The sequence below is a fragment of the Amblyomma maculatum genome, chromosome 1 (assembly GCF_055883805.1).
Source record: "Amblyomma maculatum isolate TAMU_Amacu chromosome 1, ASM5588380v1, whole genome shotgun sequence".
Taxonomy (NCBI): Eukaryota; Metazoa; Arthropoda; class Arachnida; order Ixodida; family Ixodidae; genus Amblyomma; species Amblyomma maculatum.
The window spans coordinates 143,715,124-143,727,592 of record NC_139344.1 but is presented as its reverse complement, the minus strand read 5'-3'; the positions used below and the strand labels follow the sequence as shown (position 1 = coordinate 143,727,592).

At 46.1% G+C, this 12,469-nt stretch overlaps 1 protein-coding gene across 1 annotated transcript in view; it reads left to right on the top strand.

The window, feature by feature from the left end:
* The first annotated feature begins 391 nt into the window (after positions 1–391).
* The window catches only part of LOC146204214 (annulin-like), a 73,428-nt gene continuing 61,350 nt past the window's right edge, over positions 392–12,469 (top strand). Inside the window, exons 1-6 of the mRNA XM_084589160.1 lie at positions 392–413; positions 3,855–4,118; positions 6,038–6,319; positions 7,467–7,625; positions 9,956–10,177; positions 11,524–11,745. Coding sequence (XP_084445286.1) covers positions 392–413; positions 3,855–4,118; positions 6,038–6,319; positions 7,467–7,625; positions 9,956–10,177; positions 11,524–11,745 — 1,171 coding nt within the window. The remainder of the gene's footprint in view (positions 414–3,854; positions 4,119–6,037; positions 6,320–7,466; positions 7,626–9,955; positions 10,178–11,523; positions 11,746–12,469) is intronic.

Below are 12,469 nucleotides of genomic sequence, written 5' to 3'. Positions count from 1 at the left end.
GAGTTTGGCCGCCGCCGCCGCCGCCATGCGTATAAATGCGTTCAAGGCCTCCGGGAGCCGCGACCTGGCCCCGCTACATATCCTGCACTGCTTACCCACATATGAGAGCCCAGCACAACGGCCGCGTCACTTTCGCAGGTGCATCTCATTACGCGCTTGAGCGGCGCAGGAAAGGCACCGGCGAGACCGTCACGTGAAGCTGGCCACCATCTCCCCTGTACTCGCGACTGATTCCATTGCTTGCCTCCCTGACTCCATTTTTTTAGCGAGCTACGAGCCTGACGCTGGGACCGTTTGCAGGGTATTCCGACAACTCTGTCGATTCCAGTCACAAAATTCGCCCGACAAAACTGTGCCTGCATGCTGCAGAACTGGTTATCTGCGGACAGTGATGGATGTCTCAAGATCCGTTCGTAAGTCCTATCTTTCTTCTTTGCCGCCTGAATTGAGTGGACTTAAGTCAATGCGTGGCATCTGTTAAGGAGCGTTACTACCTAAACGTGTATTTTAAGCTTGTACAAGTGTTTTTTTTTTTTTTTTGTCATTGCCGCATGGGGCCCTGCGTCATCGATATGGTAAATTGCCACATCGCTGATGCAGCGCGCTCCTGTTTCTATATCCATTGAAAAAAAAAAAAAAAAAAAAGCCGTGACGTCATGATACTTACTGCGCAGTGTTCGTTACAGTAAACTGCGATCTAGGGTTTTGTAGTGCGTGGAAGATCTTGCATTTATTGCTGTGCAGGCATATTCCGATGGACAGAATATACTTCCTATTCTGTACGTGGAACTATTTTGCTTTCTCTTTATTTACTGAAAGAGCGGTAAACAGAACTGGTAACGAAAAATGAAAGTAAATAAAATCTTTCTTGGAACAGACAAGCCAAATGTAAGCTGACCATTTGCGTTTTACGCAACGACCTTCTACCTAAAAGTTAATTAAGCACTTATTTTTTGCGTCTTAAGGTGAATGCTTTTTCGAAAAAAATCTTTCCTGCCGTGTGTTTCAAATGCAACTGAGCAGGCACTAGAAAAACTTCGTGGCAAAAAGCAGTTCAGGTCCCGGATGCGTGAACCTTTGGTACACGAACAGTGACGAACAATACGTTCAGACATCAGTGCGACTCTTATTTTCGTGAAACCAGAGATTGCAGTTAAGATCCAGGGGCAGTTATGTGTTTTATGCGCTTGTGTAAGACGTGTTAACGGCGAAGTACGGAGTGCCCCTTTTGTGCGGTTCATAGGCCTGCTGTCCCACTCCAGGGGCGATATTTATAGGAAATGCAAATGAGAACACTGGCAAGCGATTGCCCAATCTAGAAAATAAAAGCTGTACGCAGCGCGCATGTATATAGCGCTCGTAATGTTATATATCTTTTCGAGCTTTTTCAAGCTGTTAGTATGAGTTTTCTATTATTTTTAAACTGCATTTTGTCGTTTCAGGCTTGAGTAGTTGCATCAATGCGCGCACTGCTCAGATAGAAAAATGACGCAAATTTCATGAGCCTTTTCCTATTTTCTGAACGTAAGTGCGGTCAGCAAATATGAAATGCGAAGTCGTGACAGCACGGAATAAGTAACAAAATAGTCCCTACCAAGGGGTTCTGTTATGCTGGACCTGCTGTCAGAAAGACGTCTTCAGGTCTGAAATCAAGCTGAAGTAAATTAAGTATCCATATTGAATGCACCTCGAACTACCGAATATCTTAAGGAGCTTCTACGAAGGAAAACATGAAGTGTGGTTGCCAAAACGAAAACGGCGCATAAAATTGCTAGGACACTGTGCATTGTTAGGTCACGTCACTATCTGCATAATATTTTGTAGAACATTAGAACGAACTCTCTAGAATGAGAACATACTTTTCTGTATTGTTGTGAGTTGCTGTTTCGCCGAGTTGATGTGCCATCCAGATTCACGACGATAACGTAGACAAGGTAGAAGAAAATGAGAGGCACAGTCACGGCACTGCTTCTAACTTATTATTTGGCATGCGAGGCCTTTATTGATGCTCAAGAAGCAAAAATAATGAGCATTGTATAACAATGCAATAACGTCGCCGTCGATCTTCCATCGTTACGAGTTTTATAATAGTGCCTGTTGGCGGATTTTTTTTTTTCTGTGTGTGACCCCCACTGCTGCACGTGAAAACTCACCGAAAAGATTGAACGAACAGCCGCTAAGTCTGCAAACAGTTCATACTTCTTTCATGATAGAACATTAAAGAATGGCCTAGTTGTTTTTTTTTTTTTTTTTTTTTTTTTTTTTTGGCATATTTGATGCTACGATACACTCGCATATTGTGAACAATGCAACCCCGAAACAGTTTTTAGGCCTTTAGTACAAAGCGCAAATTCTCCGGGCGGTTTGGTTCCGAATGTTCGTTTTTCGTTAAAACGAAAACAAAGGACAGTGTTTTCATCTATGCGCGCACTTATTTTGCATAATAAGAGAGAGAGAGAGAGATTTCATCAGGCGCGGGAGGTGTTGAAAACACCTCCTCTCTGGATTGTCTGGAAGTGGTTTCGCTGCGCTTCCACTGTGCTAGTGCAAGGGGCACATGACATGGCTAACGAAATTATGGCAGCTCCCAGGGGTCCTTCATTGCAGATGTCTATAGGGTGCCTTGCTTGCTGGTTCTTTTTTTGTTCCTTTCCTTACAATGTTATTAATATTAGCCCCGCCCCCCTCTCCCTTCGTTATTTTTTCACCATCCCCTGCACTTTTAACGATTCAGCAATGCGCAGTAATACTTGCTTTCTTCGTGATGTCATCAGCGGCCCTTCGAAAAAACTTGAATGCCTGCCATAGCGGCAATCGAAGATTTTAAAAATTTGCTACCGCTTAGCTGATATGCCAACGTGACAGCAGTTCAGGGTTGCATGGTTTTCCGAATGTTAGATCAGTAGCTTTCGCCCCCATGCTCATTGACTCCCTTGATTGGCATCTTGCTACTGTAGATAACAAAAACGCTATGATTACAAAAACGATATGATTACAACGGGATTACTTTATTGTATCCTGTTCACATCGCAGGTTCACTAAGTCCACCTTCAACCTGCCTGCTTTAACATAACTGCAGACAATAAAAGCAGTACAAAAATCTTCGTGACCTAAGGGTAGCGTGACCAACTGATGGTCATATAGGTTCGATTCCTACTCTACCCAAATTAACCCAATTTTATTTTCAGAGCAATTACTTGCTTCGGTTCCAGGAAACTCCCTGAGGAATTAGGCTCAATCCGTATGTTTTTTACCTGTTCCTGAAATTATATAACATAGTTGAAACAGTCATTTTCTCGCGGTGTGGGCGGACAAAGAAATACCAAAATGTAGCCGTCAAATGCATTTCTGGATTAATACTATTAAAACTGGAAATTTGGCGCTGAAGCAGCGGCCCACTGGGTGACTACCGAGAGAATTAACGAGAACACTCGAATAAGCCCTTTGTGTTGAACTACGGTTCGAGATATTTAGGTGCCGTTAGACGCGCGCTGTGCTTTGAAAACACTGAAGTAATGCTGGATTGGCGATCGATACGAGCTGTTTGGTTTGGCTTATCGCGGCGCCTAACAAGCAGCCACAGTTACAAGATATCACACGTATGGTTACATAGCACTGGTGAACTGAATTTCAGTATGATAAGGGGGTCAGGTTTACTGCAGTGACACTGTTTGGGTAGCCGAACAATACTACACGCCGTATTGAAATGAATATCAACATGAACACCAACATTCGCTAGGCAGAAGGAGAATGCGAAAGTTGTTGAAATCAGCCCACTCGGTAATGCTGTAAAACATTGGATTGCTTGAAATATGTTAGGAGTGTCAAGTTTAGCCTCAAATTTTATAACGCAGGCTTCAGAAGCCATTCACAAGACTCGAGGCGCGGACCGAGGCGCACGTCGGACTCTGAGGAGCAGTCGCCTCCACCCGTGCCAAAACACGGCCCCGCGGCGTCCCCATCAAAGAAGAACAGGCCCAAGAACTTGAAGGTGGCCTTCGAAAGCGTTGACATCGACTCTAGACTGAGCGCCTTCCAGTCCGAAAATGGGAGTGCTCGCTTCAGAGCGCCGCCCTCCAGGTCGCACCGACTAGAAGACTTCACTCAAGCGCACACAGGTTGGTTAGAAATCTAAGAGCTACCCAGCTTTGAGGCAATCATTGTGAGCGGCAAACGGCTGCTCTGTCGCGTTCTATCAATGAGTCATGCTGTAGCACGTCAGAAATCATAATGCATATACGTTACATCCGGAACAATGGAATGCCTGAGCAGGTATGCGCTGACTTTGGAATCGAGCCGACAAACGATGAGTCTTGCAACACCCACGAGCTAACTGCATACGGAAAAGTAATGTAGGCAGGCATAGGGCCTCTTGTTATCGTCTGGTGCAGCTATCAGAGCAAAATAAGAAGGAACACGTTGTTCGCCCTCTGTGACCAACTTTATTGCTGCTTTTTCATGGGACAAAAATATCCTCGAAGGGACCATGCGATGAGGGAAAGAAGTTGAAAAGAGAACAAGAGAAATACTTTTGGCTCGCGCTTGGGACTAATCGTTGAATTTATGCCAGCAAAGTGTTTAATTTCATGTTGCTTCGATGCGTGTTAGCTGGAAATGACTCTAAAAAGGCGATTGACAGAACTTCTGTCTTTAAAAGAGCAGTAAAAAGTTGAGCACTGGTTTAAAAACCTTCATGACCGTGTGATATTGGACACCACATGTGGATGGCCAAACTTGAAGTGTTCCTCATAATTTTTTTTTTTTTTCGGACTGGTGTTTCCGTCCCTCATGACTCGGAAGGCACGAAGGCGGCACATCTTTGCTTTTGTGTCAATGCTGGATAGTTGCTCCAAAGCCAAACGTTCACACTATTTTGACTCCTTATCTGCACACTTTTTCCCCACTGCCTATGGAAAAGGACTTCGTAGCTACTTCTCCCACGTGGCCTGCTATCGCCTTCATAAACGACACCATTTGCACGGGCCTGTATGTTTTCAATTTCTTCCTGTTGCGTAACGAAGGAAGTCGGGTAGGCCTAGATAGAGAGAAATGCGTGAGTGACAGTCTGCCATCAACTCTCTTTTACGACAATATCCGAATTCGCTCCGAAAAATTGTACTCTCGCAACGACAAAGAGCAAGGAGAAAGCCAGCTCGTCTCACTGAAAACAAAGCGCGAGCATTAGACTACTGAGTCCGATCACGCGGGTCCGATCCCGCCTGCGGCGGTCGCGTTTCAATGGAGGCGAAAGTCAAAAGACACCGTACACAGAGAGAACCCCAGGTGGTTTGGAATGAATACCTCCGCGAAGACCTCCGCGACTGTGTCGCTTTCTTTCTTCTTACCAACTCACTTCTTCCTCTCTTTCCCTGGGAATGAGAGAAATACTGCACTTTTCATTTCAGGATAACTGATTTATTACTATAAACTTGCAGCACCCTACCCGGGGCACTAAATGTGCAAGCTAGTGCATGTCTTCAAAGCTGTTCTATATGGGTGGGTGACTGAGTAGCTTGTACCATACAACCTGGATTTGTTGGTTTCGTTTATCGAGTTTAACGTCCCAAAGCGACACAGGCTATCAGAGACGTCGTAGTAAAGGGCTCCTGGAATTTTGACCCCCTGGGGTTCCTTAACATGAATTGACGTCGCACAGTACACGGGCACATTGCTTTTCGAGCAGTCGAGCACCTTATAGCAAGTGAGCCATCGTGGCGGGACATGCAGCCTAGAATCCTAGGTAATGTGCCCGTATTATTACATCGCATTTAAGTCGCTTGACATGACAATGAACAGGAAGAGCAGCCCTGGGCTACGAAAGCCTGCACTTTTCATGCGCATTTACTGAAGTTCTCATGCGGGCTAATCCCACCACTTACTGCATTTTTGAACAGGAGGTCCACTCGGACAGTTTAATTTGGGGACCACCACCTGTGTTGATGCTCTCTTTAATAATCTGGATCCGGAACCCCTAAAAAATGAGCAAATTTCGACGCGCATCTAAGCAGCAGCTGTTTTGTTGGCGCTCTCTGTGCAGGCCGCAGGCGCGGGGTGGCGTCGGCCGAGCCTTCGCCGCAGCCCACTCGTCGGGCATCGGTGACCTCGGTGGCCAGCGACGACGGCTGCTACCGCCGAATGGGAGACGTGGTGTCCCGTCGCACATTCCCCACCGTTGAGCCACTGGCCAGCGACGCTGTGTACGCGAACGTGCCGCTGCTGGTGCGTGGAGAGGAGCCACCGCTTCCCGCTCCGCCGCAGGAGTCGCCCGTCGGCTCGTCCAGGGAGTCCATCGGCTCAGCGCACGCCTACGGTCATCGAGGTGCCATGGCAGTTATAACGGCAACATTATTCGCGCTTAAGAACAAACGCCAGTGAGGCTCGAAAAGCTTGTTCATACCGATTTGCAGAAGAGATGTCAGCGCACCCCTGCATGTAAATTAATGCTGAATACTATTAGATTTTCAGGTTTTCGAGGACTGCAGTGGGGGACAGCATGTTCGCGACTCATTAGAATTTTACGGCTCCATTATCGGCCCAGTTTTCGGAAAGCAGATGCCTTGTATATTATAGTTAGATTTTCTCTCTGATTTAGGCCTCGAATGTCCCCAATTTCATTTGACGAACATCAACAGCTGAGCGCGAGACAGCACGATAACATTGGCAGCGTGGCTAGTCCGAAGGGACAGTTTTCATGGCGAAGACACTTACCTTTCGAAACTCAGTTGAACGAAGTAAGTACACAAGTACGACCTTCATTCTCGATGTGAAAGAGCCAATTTAAGAATTGGCCGAAAGTTGTGACCCATGAGCACCAAAGTCCCCATAGCAGAGAGCTTTTGAGCTCTATCGTAGAACGATGTCAGCGAATGAAATGTAGTTTGTTTCACGGATACGCAATGGTTTTTCACGTTAAATTGCTAGACATGCTTCTTACCAATAGATAGATAGATGGATTTATTGAAAGGAAAAGAAGAGAGGTTGGCCGGAATAATTCAAATCTGGCCTGCTACTCTGCACTGGGGAAGGAGAGAAAAAAGAAGATCATGATGGGTGACGATGTGGGAGAAGGCATATGAAATATATATACATGTGTGTCGCGAGACAGATTGTGTATAATTTAAAGATATTTTTATATCGCTCATAAAGCTGAGGTTTTGATGAACTATAGTTTGATTTAGAGGAGAAGTAAACGTTTTTGAAGACCAGCATCTGAAGGATTAAGTGTCGAGTTTCAGCCATCCAGTTTATATGTGTATACTACTTCTTTTCTGACACACCAGCAATGGCACATATCAATGCACGGTGGAATGCACAATGAAACCTATTCACGCTGCTGAGCCATTCCACGCATTTGTTGTTCGTTATGCATTCAAACTTGACAGATTACAAGCTACAGCTGTTGAAGATGCTATAGCTATAGCAAGGTGGTAGACACGGGTAATAAACTCGAAATCACTTTTGCGCAGGATCCGCAGCTCCCCTAATTCCAAGAAGAAAGGACGCTTCCAAGCCCAAGTGGAAAAAAGACGATGCCGCAACGGGCGCAACAGAATCTGGCGAAAGCTCAACGAAAGTCGCTAAGCCTAAGCCATTCGACTTTCTACCATGGTGTTTGTGCTCGAAAGGTATGCCTTTTGATAGTTGGTCACGTGTTATTTGTGGTGCACACACCGAGAGCAGCGCATGCTACACGCTGGCTTTTTGCGCAGGGCTAAGCTGACGTTTGGGGAAGAAAAATTCAGACTCGTGACAAAAGCATTATCTTTCCACTCTACATTGGGTCTGAAATGAAAATGGTGCAGATGGAACTTCTCATTTAGAATGAAACAATATTTAGGTGATGATCCTTGCAAAAAAAAAAAAAAAAAAGTAACAGTGATAAGACAGTTTTATTAGCCGGTATCTCTTACCTGGTTTTTGGCACATGACAGTCTTCCTTATAGTTGCTTATGCGTCATAAAACACTCTGGCATACAAAAATAGAGACGTTTTGTTTGGCGTAAAAGAATGAGACACGTTTCTGAAGCAACTAGATGGACAGAGCTGCCAAGCAGTATAGCATAGCAAAGCTAAGGAAAGGCGCGAAGATTATGATATATGTTAACGACCTTCCACAGCAAGTATCTTTCCAAATTCTATTGTTTGCTAGCGACTACGTAGAGTATAGCTTTATTGATAACAATCTCTCCAAAATAATAAAACTGAATCGAACAGTGACGTGAAAATTTGTTGACAAGCCTAGACTAAAGCAAATGCAAGCTTGTTTTCAAGCTCGCCATTACAAACCGCATGCCATTCAGTATACGTAACCGCTAACGACTTCACAGAATCCGCATCTTTCAAATACTTAAACCTCCCATTATGTAAATGATATAACATTTGAATGCACACGTCGTAACATGATATCATTAGCTGAAAAACTTAACGCCACTTGCGTCTCGCCCCACAAGTGACAAATTGTTCGCTTACAAGAATTAAGTCACTCGTTCACCCTAGACTGGAACACACATCCGCCATATGGAACCCGCGCCAAGTTATTGTAACATATATGATCTATGCACTCTAAAATAATGCTGCAAGATATATTCATTCTCCTTATTGATGTGACGCCAGTGTTTCATCTCTAAAAACCTAATCAGGGATATTGTCTCTTCTATTCACAAAAATGCTAAACTGTGCGAGGTGCAGCATGTGCACTTTTCGAAATGAATCAGTAAAACCGAGGAAGGAGGTCGTGTCTCTGCCTTCTTAGTTGTCCTCGTTTTTTCGCGCTACGTTCCGAAAAATGCCTCTTCTATTTGTTGCCGAATAGCCACCTTTTACTGCATCGCCCTTCCGCGGGGGCGCTGTGGTTAGGACACTCGACTGCTGTACCCAAGAATGCAAGATTGAATCCCGGCTGCGAAGAAAAAACAACGAACTGTAAATCAATCGGCATGTACTTTTTAAGGTCCTTCACGTCCCGTTTCTTATAGGGATTGTGATGATGTCACCCTCCTTGTCATGAGGCACCGCGTATACGCGGTGGCATGCTCAGTATGTTCAGTATGCCCCAGATGGGGCCAAGGACCACATTTACAAATCATTTCACTGCAAAGGAACCGGGCCTCAGGTCAGGGTAAATCTTGTGCCCTTTGAATCATCCATGGGCACAAGTTCTATTATTTATCGCTTAACTGTGGAATTTTCATAATTACAGCCCCTTACATATAAAACCGCGCTAGCTCACTGCAGTTTATTTTCGCCCCGCGCCCGAACTACTGCTTCTTCAACCCATTCTTTCTCCATGTTGCTACAAAATAGAAGGGCGTCCTCAGTAGATCACCCGTCACCTTTGGCTGAAAATTTTCATGACCTCCCGTGTATCGAAAACACACCTAGTATTGTTAATATTCTTTTTTATTTTTTTTTTCATTCCTCATGTAATGCTCCCACTCCCACAGGGGGTATTTAGGAAATAAGATGAAATGAAATACAGGTATTTCTGATAGTCATGTCCACGAAGGAGGAAAAAATCGAACCAGTGAGCGAAAGAACGAACGAACGAAGAAAGAAAGAAAGAAAGAAAGAAAGAAAGGAAGAAAGAAAGAAAGAAAGAAAGAAGGAAAGAAAGAAATGAAGGAACAAACAGACAGAAAAAAAGAAAGAAGGAAGGAAAGAAAGAAAGAAAGAAAAAGTACTATAAAACGCAAAGTAACTCAACCGCACATACCTGCAGCATTTGAAAGGGAATGTTTTTTAACTGTTCTGTACGTACATGGGAAATGTGTGTGATAAAGAAGGAACAACGTTTCGAGCGCTTTCAAATAAACGCGACTTTTCATTTGCATACGCTAATTCCTGATGTGATGTGACAGGCCGCTGCAGGTTACGGGAAGTCCAAGTCTCAGTGTGGTCCAACTCGCTTGACGTTGAGAGCGCGCTTTCAGTGAAACGTTATCAACGATTTTTGCAGGTAGCACCGGGCGCACGAGCTTGCCATACGGGAAGCCGCGGCAGCGACCACGGCTGCCGGCAGTGGCTGAAGAAGCGTCCCGCCGCAACTCGACTGACATCGGGACTCCCGAGGGCGAGTTGGGCTTCCTGCAGCACCTGTGCCTATGCGCCGTCTGCCGTGCGCAGATGCAGTCCTGCCAGCTACTGGCACAGCTCGTGAGCGAAGCCAAGGGCGCCGCCGGTGAGTGAGCTTCGGTGGGGCGATGCCACCTCCGGAACGAAGGGCTTCAATCTGGCCGCCTCAGGAAGTGCGCTAGGCTATTCGCGTGCACCGATAGGCACTGCAATCGACGAACAGGACGCAGAATCTTCCAGATAAAAAATCTGCCTTGTCGAGATCAGTCCTCAACACTGCAAAATTTCTCTCATGTGGCCGCGTTCATTCTGAAAATAGTCACATTGAAGGATTTTAAGGCTAGGCAATTCGCCCCACGAAACAAAGGATGAAAACAGTTTCGGTGCATGTAAAAACAATAAACACGATAAAATTTCGCGACATTCTACCCCCCCCCCCCCCCCCCCCCCCCTCCAGAAATAGGTTGTCTTACAGAAACGCGAAGGTTTTCTGGTGTGTGCAGTATATATAGAGCAAATGTCTCTTCGCGAAGCCTTCTTTGTTGATCGTACGTTGTGCCTTTTTTGCTTAAGAAGTCTTGGTCATGCGTGTACGCGAAACTAACCCTACTTTTTCTGTTCTCAAATTTGCCATAAGGCATGCTGTATGAAATCATCAAATAAATTTTGTTGCAGCAACCAGAGAAGGCTCCTGCTCTTATTGTGTCGGCGAGCTATTTGGAGAAATCCTTTTTTCCTCGTAACCGTTCGTCCCACTTCTTGCGTGCAGCAAAGTTGCGGCATCGCTATGCCCGATACTGCTGTTTCCGACAAAGGATTAACATCCAACCTAAAACTCATGTTATCATTGATTTTGTCCTCTTTTTCTGGACAAAGTCGGAGATGAGGCAATTAGTTACTTGCTCCGGAGAAATGCGATCAGCTTTCTGCGCGGTAACGGGCACTGATATTTTGTCAGAACATAATTACCCGGGCAGTTCCAGGAATGTCGCCTGCATTAATGTGCCATTATGAAAATTTTCCTTTTTTTGGGAAATTTTAAAGGTACATTTGGCGAAAAGGAAATTTTTAAGGAGCTTCAGGAAATCCTAAAAATCGAAAGTTTCTTGCTTTTTCCCCTACTGATAGAGGATTTAGGCTACTGTGGAAGAGATGGGGCATGGAATAGGAAATTTCTGGCCTAACATTGCCTATTTCTCGAGTGAGTGACATGCAGCCTGAGTCACCCCCTGGTGATCGTGAACTGTGGGCAGAAACCTTAATGAGCGCGCCCCTCTCGTGGGAGTGCATGGGGCCAGGAATGAGAGGCTCAGGCTGGCTTATGCCCTGCAGTTCACGTACTATGCCAGCGTGCCAATCTGTAATGGTAACTGCGAGAAAGTTTTGCAATGTGGCACAACACTTTAACGTTTCTTTTCTTTTCCTTCTTGATCCGACCGCACGCTTGGTCAGGCCCCCTCGCAGCGATTCAGTCGCCGATGGGGTACGGCCTGTACCGCAGCCGGCAGCCGGCGCTGGCGGCGGCACCAGCTTCTGGCAGCACTACGTCCGAAGAAATGCACGACTCATTCGAGAGTGGAGTTCGAGACGAGTACAGCTTCCTGCGCGAAGCCGAGTCGGAAGGTTCTACGTTTTACGACGACGAGGCCGAGCCCGTACACCTCCCAGAGCAAGGTGAACCTGGCGCTAAAAGCACTCCTTGAAACAATCGCATCGTGAGGTTAACTTCTAAAAATGATGGTACGCGAACGTTGTCAGACGTGTAACTTTCAAGGCGTCAGTTACACTTCTCGAGTTAGTTGGTTCATTTCAGTCCCGAGTTCAAACTCCACACATCAAAATAGAGACACGCATAGGAAAGACGCGTTGATTTAATGAATTGTCGAGTAAATGCACGCCTTTCCGAGCCATACCGAGATCAGATCACTTACATGCTCACACAAAGCTTGCTTGATCAGTTCTTCTAATACGATAGCGAAGCAGATAAGAAGGCCTAGCTAAATTTCCGTGCTGTGACTTATGCTGGGAAAAAGCTAGTCGGCTGGCTTGAAAAGCGACAGCAGTCAGCGTCCGGCAAGGTGGAGGAAGACGAACGGCCGTATAAGGCGCGCGCACGGGTTGCGTGCGCACAGTACGAAAAAAAAAAAAAAAATTACGGTGGTGGTGCCGGCAGCGGCGACGGGGGCGGCGGTAGTGTCACGTGCCCAGCGGTTCCTGAGGGCCCGGGTCCCAGCCCAGGCCGTCCTCGACATGTAGCGGAACTAAGAGAACGCCAACAACCCGCCATGCAACGGTCAGCCGGGCATCGATGACGAGTCACCCGAAGCAGAGCCTGGAAACCACACAGTCCTAACAGAGTGAGCACGCGCTCTCGCAATGTCGGCCATATGACCGGGCG